This window comes from Clinocottus analis, unplaced genomic scaffold (genome assembly GCF_023055335.1).
Source record: "Clinocottus analis isolate CAN_PGR_092001 unplaced genomic scaffold, fCliAna1.0.p SCAF_17, whole genome shotgun sequence".
NCBI lineage: Eukaryota > Metazoa > Chordata > Actinopteri > Perciformes > Cottidae > Clinocottus > Clinocottus analis.
Genome location: NW_027175898.1, coordinates 16,299,770 through 16,323,502, shown reverse-complemented (window position 1 = coordinate 16,323,502; position 23,733 = coordinate 16,299,770). Strand labels below are relative to the sequence as shown.

The 23,733-nt window shown below is 45.9% G+C and overlaps 3 protein-coding genes across 4 annotated transcripts; 1 reads left to right on the top strand and 2 right to left on the bottom strand.

Annotated features, from left to right (window-relative positions):
* Positions 1–774: 774 nt before the first annotated feature.
* msl2a (MSL complex subunit 2a) lies at positions 775–6,554 on the top strand. The gene is made up of 3 exons (XM_068580316.1): positions 775–1,877; positions 2,689–4,103; positions 4,473–6,554. The coding sequence occupies exons 1-3, from the start codon at positions 1,736–1,738 to the stop codon at positions 4,776–4,778; spliced, it is 1,863 nt and encodes a 620-aa protein (XP_068436417.1). The 5' UTR covers positions 775–1,735; the 3' UTR covers positions 4,779–6,554.
* Positions 6,037–12,875, bottom strand: LOC137787656 (tumor necrosis factor ligand superfamily member 10-like). The gene is made up of 6 exons (XM_068580317.1): positions 12,709–12,875; positions 11,276–11,416; positions 10,527–10,572; positions 10,285–10,401; positions 8,611–8,849; positions 6,037–7,709 (listed from the first exon to the last, which is right to left on the bottom strand). The coding sequence occupies exons 1-6, from the start codon at positions 12,820–12,822 to the stop codon at positions 7,500–7,502; spliced, it is 867 nt and encodes a 288-aa protein (XP_068436418.1). The 5' UTR covers positions 12,823–12,875; the 3' UTR covers positions 6,037–7,499.
* Positions 12,876–18,392: 5,517 nt separating this feature from the next.
* nceh1a (neutral cholesterol ester hydrolase 1a) lies at positions 18,393–23,129 on the bottom strand. Of its 2 annotated transcripts, none has more exons than XM_068580439.1 (5): positions 22,684–23,129; positions 20,368–20,623; positions 19,988–20,057; positions 19,336–19,507; positions 18,393–19,247 (listed from the first exon to the last, which is right to left on the bottom strand). In XM_068580439.1, the coding sequence occupies exons 1-5, from the start codon at positions 22,822–22,824 to the stop codon at positions 18,615–18,617; spliced, it is 1,272 nt and encodes a 423-aa protein (XP_068436540.1). In that variant the 5' UTR covers positions 22,825–23,129; the 3' UTR covers positions 18,393–18,614. The 2 variants fall into 2 exon arrangements, with proteins under 2 accessions (XP_068436540.1, XP_068436541.1); XM_068580440.1 differs by lacking the exon at positions 22,684–23,129 and adding an exon at positions 20,885–20,978.
* Positions 23,130–23,733: the final 604 nt, after the last annotated feature.

Genomic DNA, 23,733 nt, shown 5'->3' with positions numbered 1-23,733 from the left:
TCTCGGGAAACAAGTTAATCTTTAGGATAACGGTGGTCCAGTGGAGCAAATACGTCATTTTATTATCCCTGAAATAAATTCTGAGAGCTAATGTTTATATTTTTTGATCGAATCTAATTCAATTTGCATTGAAATCCAACTAAATTGACAATCTGTTGTTTTGAGGGAGGAGAAGCAGTTTGTGGTTTTGCAAGTCACAAAAAAAATCGTCTTTACACAATGTTCATCTAATTGAGATGTGGTTGAAAGTGGACCTCTCACCTAATTACCTACTACCCAACGTCAACAATAGTAATATTTAGGCTATAACCCATATTAAGTTATCAGTAAACTGGAATTTTGTACAAACTAATCTATGCCAATAAATGGAAAGTACTCAGAGATATAATTCAGTAAACAGAAAAGATCAATGTAATCTATTTATATATTTTTTCTCTTTATTTTCTTAATAGATATATACTTTATTAATCCCGGAAGGGATTTTTTCCCCGCTACGGCAGCTTTTATACATACAGGTAAGCAATACAATATAGATAATATAATTATAATGTTATGATATTAAAAAAATGTATTAGACAGTACAATTTGGATTCTTGATTCGATTGTGAATAGACATTCAAGTTATTTACAATATTTGAGAATAAATTAATTGCCTTTTTGGATCTATTGTGTGAATGAAGGCGCTTTCGTGTGTACGGAGGACCGAACCCTTCGAACACCACGGTAACCAGGGTAACTGGGGGCAACTCTCGCGAGATGATCGTGCCCCGACGAGAGGGGTCGACGCGAGGAAAAGTGGAAAAATCGAATGATTGATACGTTTGCGAAAGCGGCTAGCTAGCTATGTTTCGGTCGCTGCTCGCCAAGTATTACAGTGCAACATATCAGAACCGTGGGATTTCGATTCACAGCTTGCATTTCCCTCCTACGCGCGAGGCATAAGGCGGACACGCAGCTCGCGCGCGTGCGTGTGTGTGTGTGGGGGGGTTAATGATACGGTTTAATGTTCGCTAAGCTAATTCTGGCTAGCTTTGTTTACATCGAGTGCGCGCCTGGAATACGTTAGCTGGGCGCTAACCAGACGAATGTATGCTATCGGGAGCTGCTCTTCGTTCAGTTAGGCATCAATAGGGAGCCGGTGTTGGGTTGGAACCGGGCTCTATGGCCAACATCCACCACCTCTCGTGTAAATCGTTTGGCTGATGTCGTAAGCTAACGTTAGCTGCGCGATGATGCTAACCTTTTGATCATGGGTCGTTTGATTCACTGTTAGCTGTCAGACAGCGTCTGCGGCGGGGAGAATGTGAGTAATTATAAACAAGGGGTCGGATTGGTCCTAATTAACCGGGAACTGGAATTGTGATCTGAAAGCTTCTCGTTTGGTGGACTACCACGGACCAGGCGATGCTAACTTTAGCTCATGTTAGCCACCTGCAGAGCTAGCTGACGTCGTGCGCGTTTATTGAGAGACCGCTCCGGCAGAATTCGTCGTCTGTGATAGTGTCTGTTATATATATTCATGTGCCTGCACTGACGCGCTGGAGTGTCTGTTTGTTGCTCCACCAGGCCACCTTGTTTTTCCCTCTATACACCCGGAGACTTGGCTCATCTTTAGCTCCGTCGCAGTGAAGTGGCTGGATATATTTTTTTTCTTCTTTTTTTTTCCCGGGCCGCCTTCCCCCTCCATCCCTTCCTCCCCACACCCCCCACCCCCGAGCCTGCGGAGTGCACTGCTATGAACCCCGTAAATGCGACCGCTCTGTACGTGTCGGCCAGCCGGGCCGTGCTGCAGTGTGACCCGCGGCAGCCTCACACCCTCGCGGAGATGTACAAGCTGCTGCCCTTCTTCCGACAGTCCATTGCATGCCTCGCCTGTGGTAAGCGTCCTGGAGGAAACACACAATAGCAAATGTATAATAAATAGTATAGCGGCCGTCACTCGCTCAAATGTTGTTTTGTGTCACCTCGCTGCACGGTGAGCGTCTGTTTAGTCTGCCTCACTATTCATATTGACTTATGTGTCGGTGGGCGTGTGTTCGCAGCAGTTGACAGGATTTTTTTTTTTTTTTTTTTATCAACCGAGGCTGAGCCCCAGTCCTCTCTCCTCCTCTTATCAAGACAGATGCCTCTGTTGTTGTGTCTGCTGCAGAGCCATGTGTTTCCAATTTTAGACTTTATTTACTCACTTCTCTGAGCCAGTTGAATATCAATCTTTGCACATCTTGCATTTAGAAATGGGCACTAATGATTCATCACAATATTTCTGCCCCCTTGATGACTGTCATGATAATGTGTGTATTATGTAATGGTGTTTCTGACATGATGATGTGCATATTCATGCCGTATTTAAGCAGAAGTATAGGTTGCGTAGGATATGTAAGCAGTAACAATCATGGATGTCACAGGGTTGGACGGATAAATTCAGAAGAAAAAAAAAAATTTAAAATCCGAGATTAGTCTCAGATCATTAAAGTAATTGATTTCCCTGATCTGCTTAAAATGCCTCACTGTGTTCAGACACAATTTAGTTAATCAATCGATTAGTCAATGGGCAAAATATTATTTTGACAAACATGTATTATGAAATATTGGTCAGACTAAACAAGCTTTTTGTTAACAGCTGACGGGGGATGGAGATGCCAACAATTGAACAATTGAATTAACAGCTCCCTATTGTTTTTGTCTCAGGCAAACTGCTCCAGGATCCCATTTCCCCAACACATGCAGAGTGTCAGCATTATGTCTGCCTGGCCTGTAAAGGCCAGAAGATGCAGATCCGGCCTCCGTGCAGCCGCTGTAAGGATTATTCCTTCTTCCAGGAGAACAAACAGCTCTCTTTGCTGGTGCAATGCTACAGGAAGCTCTGTCTCTATGTAACTCATTCGCCGCTGCTGCAGTCGATCAGCGGCCATGTGGGAGGCTCTCCCGAGGTTCTGGCTCTGCTGGAGGAGGTGCTAATGTCACATGACGAGGAAATAGAGACGGAAGACCCGAGCCTCGCGCAGGAAAATGTGAATCCATCTGCCCCCAAGTCCCTCACCCCCACAGAGGCGCCACCTGCTCCCGCGGAGCTGTCGGCCGTGCCCCAGAGCTCCTCCTCGGACCCTCCTCGTTCCAACGGACCGCAGGAATGCAACGGAGAAGTGCTGGAGGACCTGGTTCCTTCTTCTCCTGAGCTGGAAGTATGCGAGCTGGTAGAGGAGCAGCCGCAGGCAGGCCTGTCTGTGTCCAGTACTGGTTGCGGTGGTCTGGAACTGAGTCTGACCACTGGACCGTTAGTAGCCCCAACTCCAGGCACTGTGTGCTCACTCAGGGATGGGGAATCTAGCTGCAGGGAGCTGGAGGAAGGGGAGGTGTTGCTTCTCAGCGTGGAGGAGGTGTTACAGACTTTGGATCCCCTCCAACCAGGCCGAGATTCTCCGTACACGCAGCCAGAACGCATGCACACTCACACGCACATCACCACGGACAGAGCGCACGCTCCCATGTACATACAGCTCGACGCGGCGCACAACTACACGCAGATTCAAACGGACAGGACTAACACGGCGGCGAGTCACGGCACTCACATACACACGGCGTCGTTCGACCCGCCTCCGACCTCCAAGCCCCCGCCGGTCCGCCTTAAACGAAAACGTTCTCGTTCGGAGAGCGATCGGGAGAAGGTGAAGCCCCTCCCCATCGCCTCCATCATACAGGGCCCTTCCTCACATTTACACACTCCAAACCCTTCTCAGACACTGTACATACAACCACCCACGCCCTCCTTAACGTTACCAGCACACACATACTCGTCCCTCCCGAACGGGGCGCCACCCAAGCTCAGTCGGCCCGCGCAGAACCACAACAAAGGCGGCAGGAAGCACGTGGACACGGGCCTGAAGAAGCCCCACGCCAAGGCGCGCAGCGGCGGAGGCTCCAAGAACAAGGACGGAGGCAAAGACCAGCGGTTGATGTCGGGCTGCATCGTGCCCCCGGCGCCCGTCAAGCCTCCGTACAAGAAGCCGGCGGAGAAGAAGGGCTGCAAGTGTGGCAGGGCTACCCAGAATCCATCTGTACTGACATGCAGGGGCCAACGCTGTCCCTGCTACTCAAACCGAAAGGTGAGCGCAAAATTTTAATTACTTTTTTTGTGCAATTTTTTGTTGTTGTTGTTATTGGTATAACGCTGTGATACTAGTTCTTTTCATACAGACCGCTGAAAGAGATCGCAGCTCATGGGAATTAAAATAAACAAGTATTGGGAGATTATAGTTTTATTGATTCGGTCTCAAAGCTTTCATTTGTACTTCTTTGTTTTGATTCCCGCGCGGCCATGATTGGTTTTACAATGAGCTGTTTGTTGTAGTGAATCTTGAGTTTATGTGATCTGTAAATCATGGTTGATGTCAACGCATTAACTATCACTACGAGGTTAATTTTAACGGCCTTTATGTGACATTGAAATACTCCCTTTTTGTCTTCTTCCCCAGGCGTGCTTGGATTGTATCTGTCGAGGCTGCCAGAACTCCTACATGGCCAACGGGGAGAAGAAGCTCGAGGCCTTCGCCGTGCCAGAGAAAGCCTTGGAGCAGACGCGGCTCACGCTCGGCATCAACCTCACCAGCATCACCGCGGCCGCCGCGCTCCGCAACCCGGCGACCACCAGCATCCGCACCAACACCCTCCTCAACGTCGCCGCGGCCGCCGGGACGACACCCGTGACCGCGGCCTTCCTGTCCCCGAGCCCGCCGCAAGAGCCCAACTACGAGGATAGCCTGGAGCTGCTGATTGGATGAGAGAGGCTGCCCCCCCTCCGCCACTCCCCACCCCCCCAAAAAAAACGGACAGCTCGCCGCGGATTTGAATGTGACGGCCGATCATTGTATCTGTCAGACAAACCTGTACCTCCCCCCCGACACTGGAGGGGGAGGCAATAAGGCAGCTATGGGTCTGTCCTGTCCTGTAACCTGCTCTCCTTCTGTGTTGGAAAATGCTGAGTAGTAAGACTAGCATGGGTGTGCCAAAGCCTCCTGTATTGTGCCTGTGTGCCGGTGTGTATTGTTGCCCGTTTGTAGTTAAACACTTATACTCAGTTCAAGCTGTTCTGTACTCCAGAGGTGCTTTTTTTTTTCTTCATTCATAGACCACAGACATACTATTAGAGGCAATAGGAACCCATACCAGAATTTGTGTTTGTTGGTATGTGTGTGTGTGAGTGCGCACCGTTATAGATTTCAGCGTACGTATGTGTGTGTGTGCGTGTGTGTGTGTGTTTTGGTGCATAACAAGAGCTGCATCATCGTATCTTGTCGCCCCGCTGCAGCATTTTCCATGTTTTGAGTATTACTCCACGTGTATTTAAGGAATGCATAATTGGCATCAGGACGGCCCTTACTAATACGTAACCCCCCCCTCCCCTGTATGTGTTCACACCGTAATTGTGAATCGGATCTTGTGACTAATCCATGGAGAAGTTATGTCCCACACAAGACTCTATATGCCTTTTCTATCTCATTAACTCACTCAATCCGAGTACTGTTAGGCCGATGATGAATTTGTCTTAATGAACTTGACTGATGCAGGCATTGTACAGGCAGCAAGATAATGTCAAAGCACTTGGCTGGCTCCACAGTTTCTGTGCATGTGTGAATGAGTGAGTAAGTGTGTGTGTGTGTGTCTTTGTGTGCCTGTTGAGATTTACTGAAATTCAGCGAGGAGGCGGATGGTTGGGTTGTAAGCACTTAGTCTGATTGGCCAAAATCACAAATTAAAAAATGGTTATCATAGCAATAGGAGCACCGACACGGGAGCCTCCCGGCTCTCATGCATGCACACACACACACACACACAGTTTACAGTATTGCCATTAATACAGACAATAACTGACTGTCTTCTGGAACATTACACCGTTAATGGTTTGAGTATGGGATCGTACGTGACTGTGTGTGTGTTTAGATGAACTGAAGCCATAGACAAAATATCCTCTGCGTGTGCACCCCCCCCACCCCCCCACAGTTGTAGTGTCCCGACTGATTAGAGACCAACTCAAGAGACTATTTTTGATACCAAGCGTTTGAGATTTGGTACCACTCGTCTTTATTTGTGTTTTAGTTGAAGCACCTTGAAGCCCTCCTATAAACCCGAGCGGCCGTGTATCGTCTGTGTTTGTGTTTACTGTAACTACAACATTGTTTGTTTGTTTGTCAGTCCAGTCACGGTGACCAAAACAAAAAAAGAGAGAGACTGAAGGAGAGAGAGAGTGGGAGGACTCAGGCGGACCAAAACCAACACCTTGGTTCTCAACCCATAGACCAGGAAGTAGCCGGTGGATTACAAGATGATCAGCAGACATGATCTATCTTCCTGCGTGTGTGTTTCAAGACGTATTTCTTTTTGGGCATTACTTGAACCCTGATTTAGTTTTTGGGTATTTTGTTTTTTTGTTTTGTTTTTTTATGTACAAAAAAAACTCTTGTTTGAGGAGTGACTCTTATTATTGCTGAAACATTCACTGCCATAATATGGAAACATGTAATACAACATGAATTAAATGATAGTTTTTTACTTTTTCAGTTTTGTGTCTTTGTGTAGAGGACATATTTAACATTTTTGTGTGTGTGAAAGTGAAACATTTGACCTTTTCACACTGTAAAATCTGATTTCCTGCTCAAACAGCAAGTGCTTGATCAACCTTATCTAACACCACACATGCTAACATCACACATTAAAACCTAATAGAAGTAGAGATTGTTTTCAGTACATCTGTACAATTATAATATATATAGATATATCTCTATATCTAGATATATCTCTATATAGATATATCTAGCTGAGAAGAAGTCGACAGTGTGTACAGGTACAGACGTGCAAAATGTGTTACGAAACACTCGGTTCATTCACAGTCAGTTATTGTCTCTGAGGCCGCGAGGCATCGTGATTTTATGTCACGTTACACATCCGTTGCACAAAGAGGAGATTCAAAAGCACCGTCGGCCAAAAAAGGAAAGCTTCGCTTCAACATTTAAAATCTTTTTTTGTGTGTGGTGGTTGTGTGTCTCCGGGGACACCGACTCAAATCTGTTTCTCAATAGAAGTCATTCACACATTTTAATCTGCGATCTATTGTTCTCGAAAAAACCCGATGCGCGGTCCCCTGAATGCACCGCGTTAATCCCCGTGTTGCTCTGGTCACACGGTGCGTCCTGCTCACCAGCCCCGAAGACACACACTTTACGTCCTGCGTCAGCTGGAGCAAACACACACAGCGGGCGGTTCTTCTTCCTCGCCGTTTTGCGGTTGGGAGTCTGCCGCCGCTCAGTTTGATCATTGCGGCCCATGAACAAGTCCTTTTTTTTTTTTTCCAGAGTCCATTCTTCTCCGGTCGCTGAGCCAAACAGCCGGCTCACTTTACCACGCAACACACTCGAGTCACTCCTGTTGGCGTCTATGTTAAAGTCATCCCGTCCCGGATGCAAGGGGTTTTCATCCCCCCCGCCTCCACGACCGCCCCTTTGCTTTTAGCCCACGAGGAAGGCCCCAAAGTAGCTGGCCCTCCCGTCCATCTCCATGGCGCTGGCGTTGCTGACGCTGACGAAGAGGCGGTCGGCGGGCTGGAGGAAGGCCGTGCCGGCCTGGTGCAGGGAGAAGAGGCCGGGCTCGGGCCCCCGGGGCCAGCAGGCACTCCGAGAGGATTTCATCAGCAGGATGGGAACCGTGTAGGAACTCATCTGTGGGCCGCGGCACAAAAAAAACCTTTATATATCATATCAGATGCTAGCTAACATTGCTAACACCTTCATACATCATATCAGATGCTAGCTAACACCTTCATACATCATATCAGACGCTAGCTAACACCTTCATACATCATATCAGATGCTAGCTAACACTGCTAGCACCTTCATACATCATATCAGATGCTAGCTAACACCTTCATACATCATATCAGATGCTAGCTAACACTGCTAACACCTTCATACATCATATCAGATGCTAGCTAACACTGCAAACACCTTCATACATCATATCAGATGCTAGCTAACACTGCTAACACCTTCATACATCATATCAGATGCTAGCTAACACCTTCATACATCATATCAGATGCTAGCTAACACTGCTAACACCTTCATACATCCTATCAGATGCTAGCTAACACCTTCATACATCACATCAGATGCTAGCTAACACTGCTAATACATCATATCAGATGCTAGCTAATGCTTCATACATCATATCAGATGCTAGCTAACACCTCCATACATCATATCGGCTGCTAGCTAACATCTTCACACGTCATATCAGATGTGAGCTAACACTGCTAACCAACATTTATATAGATGCTTGTATGTATGCTTCTTATATTTTGAGCCGCTTTCTTTTAAAAGCATACGCAATATTTCAAACTCAGCGTAAATTAATATCATGAACACATGAATCCAACACATTTACAGGACTTTTGGGGATTTTATTTTTATCTAAGGCCTGGAAATAACCATTTTCACCTCTTCCAGGTTTTCCATGACCGTGAGCACCCATGTACCGCTTAATTTGATCCCTTCTGGTGCATTCAAGTCACTCGGACATGTCAGGTTTTCCATAGTCGACGAAGTCAAAATGTCTCCAAACCTTCTTGTAGATGTACTGGACCAGCTGGGCCTCCTCGTCCTCCCCCTTGGCCTCCCCCCCGTCCGTCTCCCCCGTGGACGGCAGTCTGAAGTAGGTCTGGCCGTAGATGTAGTACAGACCGGCTCGCGGCACCAGCAGCTCTCCTCCGCTCAGCTCCATGTTCTGCAGGAAGGACAGCCCTCTGTGGCCCTCCCACACTCGGATCCGCTCCCCGAGGTAGCCCCTGCTGCCCCGCGGGCCTGCGGCCGCAAGCAACACACACACACACACACACACACAGACAGACACACACACACACACACACACCAGTTAGGGCCGCTCGCCACCATGCAACATCACCTGAGGTTCACAGAGCAGGCCGGCGTGTTAACGAGTGTAAACCAGCCGGAGACGTTCAAAAGTAAAAACAAATGTTCACGAAATTCTTCAGCTTGTAAATAATGCTTCCAGATGTGATGACGGAGCGGTGAATTTAGAATTAATTAACCACAGACACACGTTAAAGAGAAGGAACGAAGAGAATACATCCTGAGGGGATCATTCAGAAATATATCTATCTATATCTATATCTATATTATTATTATTATTATTATTATGTAGTTTTCTTCAAATGCCATGAAAATACTAAAACCAACGATGAGTAAGTGTGTCTTAATTCTTTTGACTTTTGACGCAAATACATTTTTTAAAAAAGCGTCATTACATGCTTTCATAAAAGAAAAAAAGGCAAAATATTTCCTTCAAATAGTCGGGCATTGTCATTTCTTTTTTTTGCAAACTTCGCTAAAAAAGGAGTAAATATATCATTTTGGTTATTTTATGGGATTTATTTTATAATAATACAAAAATATAGAACATTAAAGGACTTTTCCTTTGAAGCCAAAATACTTTGACATACATTCGTGTCCTCCAGCAGAGCTACCTAACGTGTTCTGGGTCAGGACTGATGTAGTTTGTGAAGATACTGTGTGTTTGTTCTCCATCTGGACGAAGACACGGAGACACTGCAGGACATTGTGGAGGCAGAGAGCAGCTGAACGTCTGCAGGTCTCAACAAACACGAAGACGTAACCGAGTCCTGAGGAGCCTGGAAGCACATTCCTCACCTCCGGGCCCTTATCCTCGAAATGTCCTCCCCAAAGTACAAAGAGTGCATCTCTGCAACCACGAAAGCTGTTTGATAATGTTGTGTTGTAATAAAAAGGTTCACATGTGAGATGTTGTTCAGATGTGTAAATATCAGTCTGTATGTTTCTGGTTCAGAGGAAATGAAGATGACAAACCGAAAGACATGAAAAGGTTTCAGGTCCAACTATAAAAAAATGACTTTCAGGATGATTATTAGTTTGAAAAGATGCAGCTGTAAAGTCCAACTCTAACAAACCAGAACACAACATGTGGACATTCGACATGTGAACATTCTCTCTGCAAAGCTTGACTTTGATAAAGTGAAGCAGAACAAAGTTACAGAGGGTTTAGAACAGAGAACATTCAGACAAGGACTCCAAAATTTGAATCTTCTCATGTACCAAACCATATATTTCACTTCTATATTACTTATGGTGTTTCAATACATCCACATCCAGCAGTTTGAGCTTTTTTCACCATAAAACAAGCTATGACTTACAGTTTTATATAACAATCGCTCAGCCTAAAAGGTTAAAGGATCCTCACCCTCGGCTGTCGGCGGCTTCACGGACGAGGTGACGCCGGTCACGTGGGCGGCAACTTTAGGAAGAGGGGCCCCTCGGCCCCCCGGCCCGAGGAACGGCAGCGCTCCCGTCATCTTATCTGTGAAACCGCGAGGCGGACGACGAGAAAACACAAACAAGGCCTGTTTTAGTTTTTAAATTTTACAAGGAAAAAGTCAGACGTAGTAGCAGCGAGCGATAAATCAATGGAGGCATTGTTCTCACGTCTCATAGCCGTGGATATCTCCTTCTGGAATCTGTCAGCCATCGTCTGAAAGAAAAACACCCAGAGAGACGGACGAGGAGAAGAGAGAGATAGAGAGAGAGAGAGAGAGAGAGAGAGATGGAGAGAGAGAGAGAGAGATGGAGAGAGAGTGAATGGGTGGCAAGTTCAAGCGTCTTGACCTCGCTCAGTTTTTATGCCTTTTTTTAGGTATTCTTACATCATAAACATCCAGTCGTCCAGCAGGGGCCTCGTCATTAATCATCTCTTTCCCCCTCTGGGTCAACACATTCATCATCTTGTTGACCTGCAATAGCTGAATTCCCCTCTGGCTGAGTCCAGACGGTTTTATTTACACAGCGCAAAGATATTTGGTGACACTTTTTTCGTAGAGATCGATGGTCGAGATGGCTCCAAACATTCATACGCACTTTGAGCGAGAAGAGATCCTTTATTTCCACGTCGCAATCATGTGCAACTGCATGTAATGCAGAGAGGAATTCAATATGTAGTGGGGACAGTTCTCTAAAAACAAAGGGCCACTGGTGTCTTAAAGGAACAGTGTGCAGGAGAGGGATCCATATCAATAAGTCTGTTTTATTTAATGTTTAATCATCTAAAAATAAGACTCGTTGGGGTTTTTCTCATCTTTAAATGAGCCTTTATACCAACACTGCAAGACGCCACTAGAATACTACACACTGCACCTTTAGATATAACACAAGGGAACACACACTGCATACACACACACCTTCTCTATGTGGTAGTGGAGCTGTTGCGTAACCTGCCAGCAGGGGTCGCTCTTCTTTTCCTGAGCTGGATCCTGGACGTCAGAGCGCAGATCCATGTTGATCAGACAGGAGGCGCTGCTGCGGGAGAAACTCTCCTGCATCTGTCAACAACAACAACAACAACAACAACACGAGAGGCAAAACAAACAAATAAACATGAAACAGGCAGTGAGATCGTCCATTGACTGTTTGTATGTAAAAGATAAGCAACCACGAGCAGCAACGTTGGTTTTCAATAATATTTTGTGCAGCTGTGAGGCGAGAAGCCTAATTATTATAATGTAAATAAAGATTTATGAGAGTAATAAAGACACTTAGTAAATAACAGGGTTCATACACATGTTGACCAATGGATTTTCATGACTTTTGACCAAATTTTCATGACTTTTGACCAAATTTTCATGACTTTTGACCAAATTTCCATGACTTTAAACAGAATTTCCATGAATTTAAAACAAATTTCCATGACTTTGAACTAGATTTCATGACATTAAACCAAATGTTCATGAGCAAACATTGTGTGAAATGTGTGTGTAAACAGTAAAAAGTGATAAAATGTAGTATTTAAACTAACAATGAGGATTCAAAGCATACAAAGCATTTATATAGATGCCTGTATGAATGCTGTTGATATTTTGAGCCTCTTTCTTTTAAAAGCAGACTCATTATTTTAAACTAAATAAACATCATGAACACATGAATATAACACATTTACACGACTTTTAAACAACTTTTGGGGTTTTATTTTTTTTCAAGGACTTTCCAGGCCTGGAAAAAAACCTTTTAATTTGAAAAACTCCATGACTTGTCCAGGTTTTCCATGACCCTGCATTAAGCAACATACACAGTGGTGGTACAGGCGGAAGTCAATTCGTGCACGCAATTAACTCGTCAGTGGTCACAGGTGTGAGTGAGTTCAGGTGGGCGTGTCCTCCCGTGACTCAGCCAATCAGAGCTCAGCACAGGATCAATCAGCTTTTCTTTTCTTCTGCTTTTCAAAGTGTCAGTTCGTTGCTTTTGTATGTCACAACCACAGAGTCTCACCTCACCTCATGCCCTGAATAGTGTTATCCTCCAGCTTTACTTCAAATGTTTATTGTTTTACCTCATATAACCAAATCCAAACAAAGTAACCGCAGTTTAAGCAGATTAATAAAGTCCACGACCACTCCATGGCACAATCTCTTAACACACCTTCCTATAAGTTTATTTTCCAGCTGTTTGTGGTACTGAATTGTACATTTCTATCATAAAAACCCCAACAAGTGGGTCACTGGCTCCCAGTGGAAGTAATGGCCCAGCAGTGCACGGCTCCGTGTTGGAGGTGAACTTAAACGTCCCCTCTCCCCCCGTGAAGCGGCAGTCTGCTGCCAGCAGCGTCCGCTGCTCTTACCGTGCTCAGGACCCGGTTGAAGTACACGAAGCTGACGGCCACCGCCGCGGTCTGCAGGAGCACCGCGCCGAGCAGCAGCAGCGCCAGACTCTGCAGCGAGAGCGCGGCGGCCATCGCGCCGCCGAGAGGGAAGATCCCGAGCAGCGAGAGCCGCGTCCAGCAGCGAGGACAAGTCACAGCAAGCTGTGCTGCGTTGTGCTCTGCGCAGGCAGGCAGGGAGGAGAGGATGCACAGCCTCAAGGTGTCACTGTTACTGCAGAGAGACGAGCTGCGACGTTTACTGGTGCGCGTGCAACTTCATGACGCCTTCAGGGGCGGTTGGAAATGGGGGGAAAGTTTGAGTTGAGAGCTGATGTGCAACTTAAATGAGGTATTGGTGATGATTTGTAGCTTTTTAAATGAATAAAGTGTGTGTGTGTGTGTGTGTGTGTGTGTGTGTGTGTGTGTGTGTGTGTGTGTGTGTGTGTGTGTGTGTGTGTGTGTGTGTGTGTGATCCTCTTTCTCTGCATTATGTTTTGATGCTTTTATGTGAAGCACATTGAATCACTCTGTTGTTGAAATGTGCCACACAAGAAGAATACAAGGAGGAAGAAGAAGATGAGGAAGAAGACAATAAAGAGGAGGACAAAGAAAAAGAGGAAAAAGAAGACAAGGAGGAAGAAGAGGAAGAAGATGAAGAAGACAAGGAAGAGGAAGAAGACAAAGAAAAAGAGGAAAAAGAAGACAAGGAAGAAGAAGAGGAAGAAGAGGAAAAAGAAGACTAGGAAGAAGAAGACATGGAAGAAGAAGAAGAAGAGGAAGACAAGGAATAGGAAGAAGAGGAAAAAGAAGACTAGGAAGAAGAAGAAGACATGGAAGAAGAAGAGTTGCTGCTGTATAATCTGGAGGCTCAGAGATGTGCAGCAGATGCTCGTTGAAGTTTTTTAGCATTTGACAGTTTACTGATTTTCTTTGTGGTTGAAAGAATCTTTTGTTCAACTTGAGTCCCGCCGTCGTCCATAAAGTGTAACTGACACTCACTTCATATTTAATATTATATTAGCCCTTCCTGCCAGAAGGACTTCAATGCAGCGCAAATGTCTTTTTTTTTTTTTTTACTACTTTCAGTCCAAACGAGGAGCGCTGAGGGCCAGCGTGCAGCATCTTGGTTGAATGAGGCATTCGGGGTGAGCGGCTCTGGAAACAATCACTTTTTACGAAGATATTTGGCCTCATTAAACTTAAAACATTTTCCCCAATTTTATCTGTAAGACTTAGAAGATGAAACGATGTCACGTCGTCTCAGAAAGCAGTAAAGTAAGATGGAGGAATAAAAAAAAAGGTATTTTTCCTCCTCCCTCCTCTCACTTTCCTGCAATTGTGAAGTGATCTAAGTGAACTCCATTTGATTCTGGAGCCAAATGACCCCTTCATTGTGTGTTCGTATGTGTGGGACGAAGCAGCGTCGGGCCCAGGGGAGTCATTCAATCTGCAGAGCTTAACCTGCTGGTTCCCTTTACTCCGCTTCCTCCACCTCTCACCCCGGCTCCATTGTCGTGTGCGAGGAAGTGAGAGTGGAGCAGAAAGGAATTCGCGGCTCCTGGACGTGCACGACCCTTTCCCCGAGAACCTGGACGTACCTGCACACACACACACACACACACAGACACACACAAACACACACGCGCGGCTGTGATGTCCGGCGCTGCTGTAGGCGGTGTGTGAAATAAGTGTTTAGTTTGTTTCCCCTTTCGGGATTAAAATCACAAACACCGAAAAAATGCGGAAGCGAGAGAGCCGGCGATAAGAGGTTCCTGTGTTCCCTTCGAGGTGTGTCGATTCCCAGGCCTGTCAGAGAGAATTAGGGGGAGAAGATGAGGGATATCTGAAGACTGTCTGGCCTCGGGGGAGAGGGAAGATGACACCCTGGGAGACGGGCCTGTCTGCAGTCTCATGGCAAATACACAGAGAGACAGAGAGGTGGTTTTAAAAACTGTTTAAAATATTTCTTCCTATTAGATCCAATCTGCCGGTGGCCTTTGACCTCTGGCTTCAAGGATTATTTCGACATTCGGGGGTAAAAGTCGGGTTACAAGCCGCTCCTATACCTTCGGTGGGTGTCCCCGCTGTAGCAAGCTAGCGCTGCTGCTAGCTCCCCGCTAGCTGCTGCTGCTACTGGCCGCGTCCCCGCTGCCCGAGTCGGACGTCGAGCCGGGGCTGGTCCCGCTACCTTCGGTGGTTGTCGGGGAGCTAGCAGGAAGCTAGCGGAGGGCTAGCAGCAGCGCTTATGTTTCTACAGTTGGGACACCTACTGAAGGAAGTAGCGGCTTGTAACCGGACTTTTACGGTACTTATGTTTACTCTAAGCAGCCACATCCAGCAGCTAATTAGCTTAGCTTAAAGACTGGAAACGGAGAGCTAGCATCAGTGCTAGCTGGCTACAGCATGGAGCTCGCGGGTACACTTACGAAAGCTAGTAGCGGCTCGTAACCCGACTTTTGCGGTACTTATCTTTACTCTAAGAAGCCACAGCCAGCAGCCAGTTAGCTTAGCTTAGCTTAAAGACTGGAAAAGGGGGGAACATCTAGCTTTTGCTTTGTGTAAAAGGAACAAAATCTGACAACCAGCACCTGCAAAGCTCACAAATGAACATGTGATGTCTCCTTTGCCTAATCTTCACACACAACAAAGCGTTAAAGCAACAAGTTGTGGGATTATGGGGATGTAACGCAACTATTTTGAGGTTGTGATTTTACAGCCCTGGAATAAATCCAGAACAAATGTTGATCGACGGCCAAAATCATCAAAACCTTCTGTCTCTCTGGGAGGAACTCGCAAGGGGACTGTGAGACTGTGAGACTGTGATGAAACTATTTTCGACTCACTGAAATCTGAAATCGGTTCCAAGAACAATTAGAAACAGGAAAGCACAAAGAAAAGTGTTGCTCCTCCTGAAAAGAAAGCCGTTTCCTCCTCCACCCCGAGGAGAAAACGCTTGATTGCAAAAGGCGCAGAAGACGTCTAGTTGAGAGGATTTAAAGGACAGAACTCAGTCCATCCTCCCTCCTTCCTCCCTTCCTCCCTCCTCTGCTCTCCACTCCCCTCTTCCCTCCCCCGAGGCTTCTCCTCCCCACGTTCCTCTCGGTAAAGTCATGGAATCTCCCTAAATTCCCGCCTGAGCGCTCCAGCTGCTCATTGTCTCATTTATAAAAACAAAAGACTTTAGTGCCCCTAAAAAGACAGAAATGCTGCCGCAGCACAATGCGCTAAAAGAAGTCGCCAGAGACTCAGCGTGTCAGTGTTTCCTCACAGGAAGCTGCTGCGTGTGTGAATGAGGTTAAAAAAATACATTTTAAAAACCTTCAGGTTATAGGATCAAGAAAACATTTAGACATAAAGTGATGAGCATCATGTTTAATATGACACGTAGGTGTCAAGAAAGGTTGTGTTCAATGTCCTGAAAGTGTAATATCACACAGAGGTGGAGGTGAGCTAAAAATACCTCAACGATGTAAAAAAAATTGCATTTAAAATTTTACTTTAAATTACAAAAATGTTGTCAGCAATTTATATTCCAAGTATCAAAAATATTTTGTGTGCAGACATTTGAGTATTTCATATTATTGTTGCTCATGCATTTAAACTTCTTTACACACTGTTGTGTAGTTTAATCATTTACTGTAGTAGTAGTAGTAGTAGTAGTAGTAGTAGTAGTAGTAGTAGTAGTAGTAGTAGTAGTATCAAATTAAAAAACACAGTATTTTCCTCTGGAAGCACCTACAAGTTGTACCTCAGCTACCGGAGTAAAGGTACTTGGTTTGTGTTATATTCAGACCACAGAGGCGTCATGTTGCTGTCCGTCCACTAGAGGGGGGCGTTTCACTGTTTCACTGATTCACTGTTTCACTGTTTCACTGATTCACTGTTTCACTGTTTCACTGTTTCACTGATTCACTGTTTCACTGTTTCACTGATTCACTGATTCACTGATTCACTGTTTCACTGATTCACTGTTTCACTGTTTCACTGATTCACTGTTTCACTGATTCACTGGTTATTGCTCCTTCTGGTTTTAGTGACCTGGAAATGTCTCCAGTCCTGGGAAAGAAACATTTTTTTACACACTCACTATGTACATTTTTATACATTTAAGGTGACAAATAACTATTAGAGGCCAAAAACCATCAATGAAATTAAGATATTTTACTTTTTTTCTGTTCTAACTTCTTTAAACTTTGCACTTTTTATTTAAATACATACGTTGTACTAAATGTTTACCAAATAGTCGCTCCAATGCAATAATTGAGGCATAATTCTGACGCATGACGAGCTCTTTTTCTCCTCTGTGATTCACTGCAGCTGAACGTTAGCCTTGTTTCTGAAATGATTAATAATCATAACTTGATGAGTAACGTGTCTCAGGCTGATGGAGCTTAACGGTGTGAAGCAGTGAATGAACACAACAAGCTGTGCTTATAAGTCCGTCTTCACATTTCTTTATTCATCAGTTTGTTCAAAAATCACAACAGTAGGCAGCAGAGAGGAAGAATGTGTTTAAATGTTTAAAATATGTGAAAGTCAAATTAAGTTATTTGAAGCCCTTCGGTTTAAATACATGCATTTTATTAGCAAATGTTGTACCTCAATGTTCTGCATGAGACATTTTAGGAGTTCATACTCCTGATCCAGTGCTGACAAATTATATTTATCTACTATACTCATTATTTTATATTATAGGGAGAATTATCTGCTAACTGTGACGCAGCATCAGTGATTGATTCAAGCACGTTCAGGTCCATAAAATATCTCGTTAATACGGAATTAAACTTAAGTAAATAGTGCATTTTGTTAGCGATTGTCAAGCGTCTTCTGTCGGGGCCGACGTCGCCTTCCTGTAGTGCAGGAAGCACGAGATGAGTGAGAACACACACAAAGCCCAAAAATATATTTATATTTATGGATATACATGTGTATATAATGTTAATAGCCATGCAAGCAGCTCTGTGAGGCCATTGAGCTAAATGTGAGCATGCTAACATGCTACTAGTGATGCTAACGCTCAGCAGACACGTTCACCACAGTGTCAGCGAGCCGACGTTTGATAATCAGCTGAAAGTCCTGCTGAGGATGATGGGAATGTTATTAGTTTTGCAGGTATTTGTTCATGAAAATATGACGATTCTGTCGTAATAAAAATAACCAAAGTTATTACAAATGAGAAGTAAATCCAACGGTTGCTGGGTCACGACATCGCTGTGCAGCAGACAGTTCAAACCTCCGCCGACGTCTAAAAGTCGAGTATAAAACTAATTCAACGTGACGTGTTTCCTCGCCGGAGAAGCGTCGCTTTTATTTATGAATCACACGAGTGCAAAGCTTGTGGCGCTGCGTCTTTTCAAAGTGTTTCTGTTCGCAGTGTGTGTGTCTGCAAGAACATGAGCGCCCTGAGCTCGTGTTATTAAACAAAGTGCAGATGTATTAGCCCTTAGCACGACTATGAGTGAGAAAGCAGTGTCAATGAAACACACACACACACACACACACACACACACACACACACACACACACATATGGGGTCAGATCAGTCGCAATAATGACAAATGCACACATAACAATTTACAAATATATTAAATGTACAAATGCACACAGAAGATTTTCAAACACATTCCAATAATTTATACAAATGTAAAAAAATCCACAAAAAAATACAAAAAATTCAACACAAATACAAAAATATATTTGTGATTTTTTATTTTTACAATTATATAAATCATTGGAATGTATTTGTAAATCCTTCCCTGTGCATTTGTAAATTAAATATATTTGTGAGTTCTGCGTGCATTTGTCATTCTTGAGACTAATCTGCCACACACACACACGCACACACACACGCACACACACACACGCACACACACACACACACACACCTATAAGTTCTTCTGCAGCCAGTCCAGGTACGCCCTCACGGCTCTCTTCCCGATGTCGAAGTCCATCGGCCAGACGGTGAAGCTGAAGCATCCGTGGAAGCCGTCCTCGTAGTGCTCGCTGGTGACGGCCACGCCGGCGTCCTGCAGGCGCCGCGCGTACATCAGGCCGTCGTCCCGCAGCACGTCGTGCTCGCACGTCAGGATGTACGCCCGCGGGCACTTGGCCAGCACCTCGGGCCCCGCCAGCAGCGGCGACGCCCTCGCGTCCAGCAGCCCCGGCAGCTCCTTGGCGGGGCCCCCCGGGCCCTTCTCCACCACCAGGGGCCCGCCGCCGCCGCGGTGGTCGCGCCTGCGCTTCGGGGGCAGGAGGGCGGTCCAGTCCAGCCGCGCCCGCAGCTCCGGGGTGATGCTCGGGTGGTGCAGGGAGCTGTGGTTGTTGGCCAGCAGCTGGGCCAGCAGCGAGAGGTCGGCGCCGAGGTACTGCAGCCAGAAGCGGACCATGAGGGGCCGGTGCAGGACGGGTATGTTCTGGTTCTGCAGGTAGGAGGGCGTGTTGAAGTCCAGCGCCTGGAGCGCCGGGTAGATCAACGCCTGAACGCTGAATTTCACACTCATCGTTTCATCGGTGGCAATCTGAGGAAAGAAAAGAGAAAAGAAACCAGATGAGGACGCCATCTTTTTTTTCTCACCCACGCACTTTCCTCGCTCAGGTGTCATTCACCTCTTGAGCCACGGCGGCGGCCAGGTTCCCTCCGGCGCTGTCGCCCGTCACGGCCACGCGCTCGGGGTCCATCGCGTACCGGGCCCGGACCTCCGGGGACAGGAAGTGCTTGGCGGCGGCGAGGCAGTCAAGGTACGGCACCGGAAAGTGCACCTCCGGATACAAGCGATACCTGCGCAGAGGATCCATTACTGCAGGCGTTTCCACCTGAGCCGCGTTAGCGTCACCTTGTTGGATTGTACCGTTTTTACGCTGTTTAGTTTTACATCAAAAGTATAAAAATAAACGTTGATTTTACAGATATACACCTTTTTTATTTTGGGTGTGCAACTTTACCCAATTGAAGACAAATTAGCTCAGTTTTTAAAGGGGTCACACCACTGATTTTGCAGATTAATCACTTTACATGTTGTTTAAGTTCAATGTCATTTAATTTCCTAAATGAAGATGTACATATCTTTCATCACAGCTATTTTATTTGTATTTGTATATATATTTCATCCCTGTTTCTATGTCTATTAATAAAGATTATCTGTGGCCCCTGTAGGGAGCTTTTTTCTAACGTCGTAGATTGTGTTCTTGTGTTTCTTAAGAGTGTGTTTCTCTGTGAGCAGGAACATGGAGCGAGAGTCGGTTGGTGTTGCACACTTACTCAACAGAGACAACAACGGCGTTGAGCTCGTCGGACAACATCCGGTTCGTCGTATCATACGAGCCTTTCTCTGAGGAAGGGAGAAAGGTGGAAGGAGTGAACACAAACATCACTGGAAGACACGCAGACATTTAACACAACAAACTTAAACATTACCAAATCCAATTGGGTCGGTTTCAAGAAGCCGAATTCAAGATCTTAATGTTGCATTTACGTTTTACTACTAAAGTGGTATTTTTATCCACTCTTTTCATCACTTTGTCTACATTTAATAAGCTAAAAAGGTGGTAAATTACTATCTTGGCGGCCCAAACCCATCAATGAAATGAAGATGTTTTGTTTTTTTCTTCTTCTACTTGGACGTTAGAGTCCGTACTCACTGCCGGTGCCGAGGGCCCAGCCTCCCCCGTGGAAAAACATCAGCCCTCTCCTCAGGTGGCCCTCGCCTCCGGCCGGGGGCTCGTACACGCGGACCGGGACGCCGGCGAAGGTGATGTCGCTGACCTTGACCCCGGGCATGACCCCTCCGCCGGACTCGAAACCGAGCAGCCCCTCCATCATGCCCTCAAAGCCCTCCATGGAGTTCCTGATGGAGGTGATGTAGTGGTCGAAGCCCAGCCAGGCCTTCAGAGAAGCCTGCAGACGCAGAACGTGCAAGACGTGTCATGGAGGCCAGTCGTGTCTCACCTCGTCCCCTCTGTGCTGCTGCACTGTGTCTCAACATGTCCGGTTCAACCGAGGCCAGCAGACACAGCTGCTGCACACAGCTGCACCAAGTCCCGTCCTTTCATGGTGTTTCAGAATCATATTTGTTGGCTATTAAGTTATTTTACTCACAAGTAGGATTGTGTAGTTATTCTAATTGTTTGCTTATTCGTGTTAGATGTTTTTATGTACCGTAAAAGTTGGGTTTTAAGCCGCTACTACACCTTCGGTTGGGTGCCCCCCGCTGTAGCAAGCTAGCTCTGATGCTAGCTCCCCGCTAGCTGCTACAGCCCGCCTCCCCGCTGTAGCAAGCTAGCTCTGATGCTAGCTCCCCGCCAGCTGCTGCTGCTGCTGCCCGCGTCCCCGCTGTAGCAAGCTAGCGCTTCTGCTAGCTCCCTGCTAGCAGCTGCGCTAGCAGCTGCGCTAGCTGGCTACAGCGGGGAGCTAGCTGGGACACCCACCGAAGGTGGTTTTAGGAGAGTTCACTTAGTCTTCAGATTGTTTGTAGTCGGGTACAGGACCTGCATGGACCTGAGTTGGTCGAGGATTTCTTTTACCAGCACAGGAGAAGCAGCATTCCTTCTCTTTTGTGTTTGCTTGTTTTGTTTAGTCACAATGAATATCATAGAAACCGTAATCCTGCATGGACAGTGCATTCTTTTAGCTGCGTAATCTCCACCCACCGTGCGTCAGTGGCCTTTTTGATTAATGTTTATTTACTTTGATTCATTGGACAATCACTTAATATTCGCAATATTCGTTTAATCGAGGCTGAAATGTTTCTTTGTCTGATATCAGACAGGATCGAAAAGTTCAGGCATCACCACCAAAGTTCATGCACGTCTGGAACAAATCCCAAACAAACTAATCTAATAGCTGTGAAGACACCGAAAAAAACAACTTCTTTTTACTCTTTTTTTTGCATCTGACATCGCAGGAAAAAACAACGCATCCCAGCGAAGCTTCTCCTCCTTTAATACGTCAAAGTAAATGTTATGAAAGAACAAGTTTAAGTGCAAACATTAATATACCTTCGTTTCATCTTATCGGAACGAGGGTTTATTACACGTCTGGAATGTTATCTGCTGACTGAGTGAAACATTAATCTGACGTTTGGCATCATTCCTCTTCATTTATGTTAGCCTTTTTTTTTTTAAACAATATGTGGACCAAAGGTGAGAGAGAGGGAGTTTGTTGCCCTAAACTTTGCAACAGATTAGTCTTGCAGTAAACAGCCTGCCAGTGTCACAACCACAGTGGAAATGTACTGAAAAAGCTCTTTCACCAACTTTGCACGTTTCACGCTGCTGTTGCTAAAGCGCCTTAAGGGATAAGAGCGCAAAACACCCGAGTGAAGAGACGCACTGTGCACACTTTAAATCCATAACCAGAGCACAGATTTCTGATTTCACGGTTAATCTACACGTCCTGACATATCTGCTCTGAAAATGCTTGAATGCACATTGAAAGATGGTTATGCAATAATAACTGAGCTGTATGATCCACCAACAGTGAGTTCAGATCAAAGTCCATGTCTGCAAAGTGTTTTAGTGTCGTGTAAGAGATAAGAGGTGAGTCTTTCCCCCACTATTATAATGTCAGCATCAGAACTATTTATTACCATGTATGCTTCTGCATACAAGGGATTTCTCCCGGAAGGTGCATACATTTAACATTTAGACAATGAAGTGTATTTAACAGTAAACAGAGTGCAATAACGGGGCGCATGAATATTTAAATCTCCAGTAGAATATAAAATGTAGCTGCAGTACTTTAAGGCTGGATGTAAGTGGTAAGTGAAGGTGACAAGTGTAAAGATAAGTGTATTTAAATAAGAGGTATGGAGGGATGTGGGGAGTTAGTTTGTATACTGAACTTTGTCCATGTGTGAAACAATAACATCAGCCCTGATGTGTGCAGATCAGAGCATAATTCCACCTGCACAGGTGCACCACAAATGTAAAACAAACAACACGTCTCTCCTCTCTCACCAGTTGCATCGTTGCCCGGAAGCCGGCGTCCAGCATCAGCAGCTTCCAGGGCTGCTGGATGGCGTCGGGCAGCGGGATGTACACGTAGTACGCGAGCAGCACCGCGAGCGACAGCGCGGCGGCGGCGGGAAGCAACCGCATCTCCTGTCCGGGGGTCTGCAGAGAGTCTGCAGGGAGGGAACAGCTGATCCGGTCTGAGGGTCTGCAGAGAGTCTGCAGGGAGGGAACAGCTGATCCGGTCTGAGGGTCTGCAGAGAGTCTGCAGGGAGGGAACAGCTGATCCGGTCTGAGGGTCTGCAGAGAGTCTGCAGGGAGGGAACAGCTGATCCGGTCTGAGGGTCTGCAGAGAGTCTGCAGGGAGGGAACAGCTGATCCGGTCTGAGGGTCTGCAGGGAGCAGCTGAGGGGGGTCCTCTGTGTCCGGAGAGGCTGGGAGGGCCGAGCCAGTGCTGCTGAGGAGAGAGATCGCGCAGCGAATGACTTCATTGACTGACGAGCATGCAGAACTTCCGGTGGAATCCTTCAAAATAAAATCTTTGTTGACATATTGACTCCGATTATGGTGTGTGGGAACTGTCTGGCGTGACACTGGTTTACACATTCTACCTACCTCCCTACCTCCTTACCTCCCTACCTTCTTACCTCCCTACCTCCCTCTTTACCTACTTTCCTACCTACATACCTACCTACATCTCTCTCTCCTTCCCTCCTTCCCTCACTCCTTCACTACCTAGAAAAACAATGCAGTATTTTGTCCTCGTCTTCTTCTTCGTCCGCCACTTTTATTTTGAAGGTTAAGAATCTACAGCGAATGGGCATCTGGGAAATTATTATGACATGTCTGGTGTGTGCGTGACATCTGCAGGTGCGGACACAGTTGTACTGCATGCATGCGGCCACAGGGAGGCGCAATGGAGCTGCAGAGTCCATCTCTAGTCGCGTCATACAGTGAAAAGGCAAATTAAATCCACTTAAAAAGGCTTAAATCCTTCTGTGATCAGAAAATAAAAGCTGTGATGCTTCATCTCCTCAGTGTTTGCAGTTTAAAGCG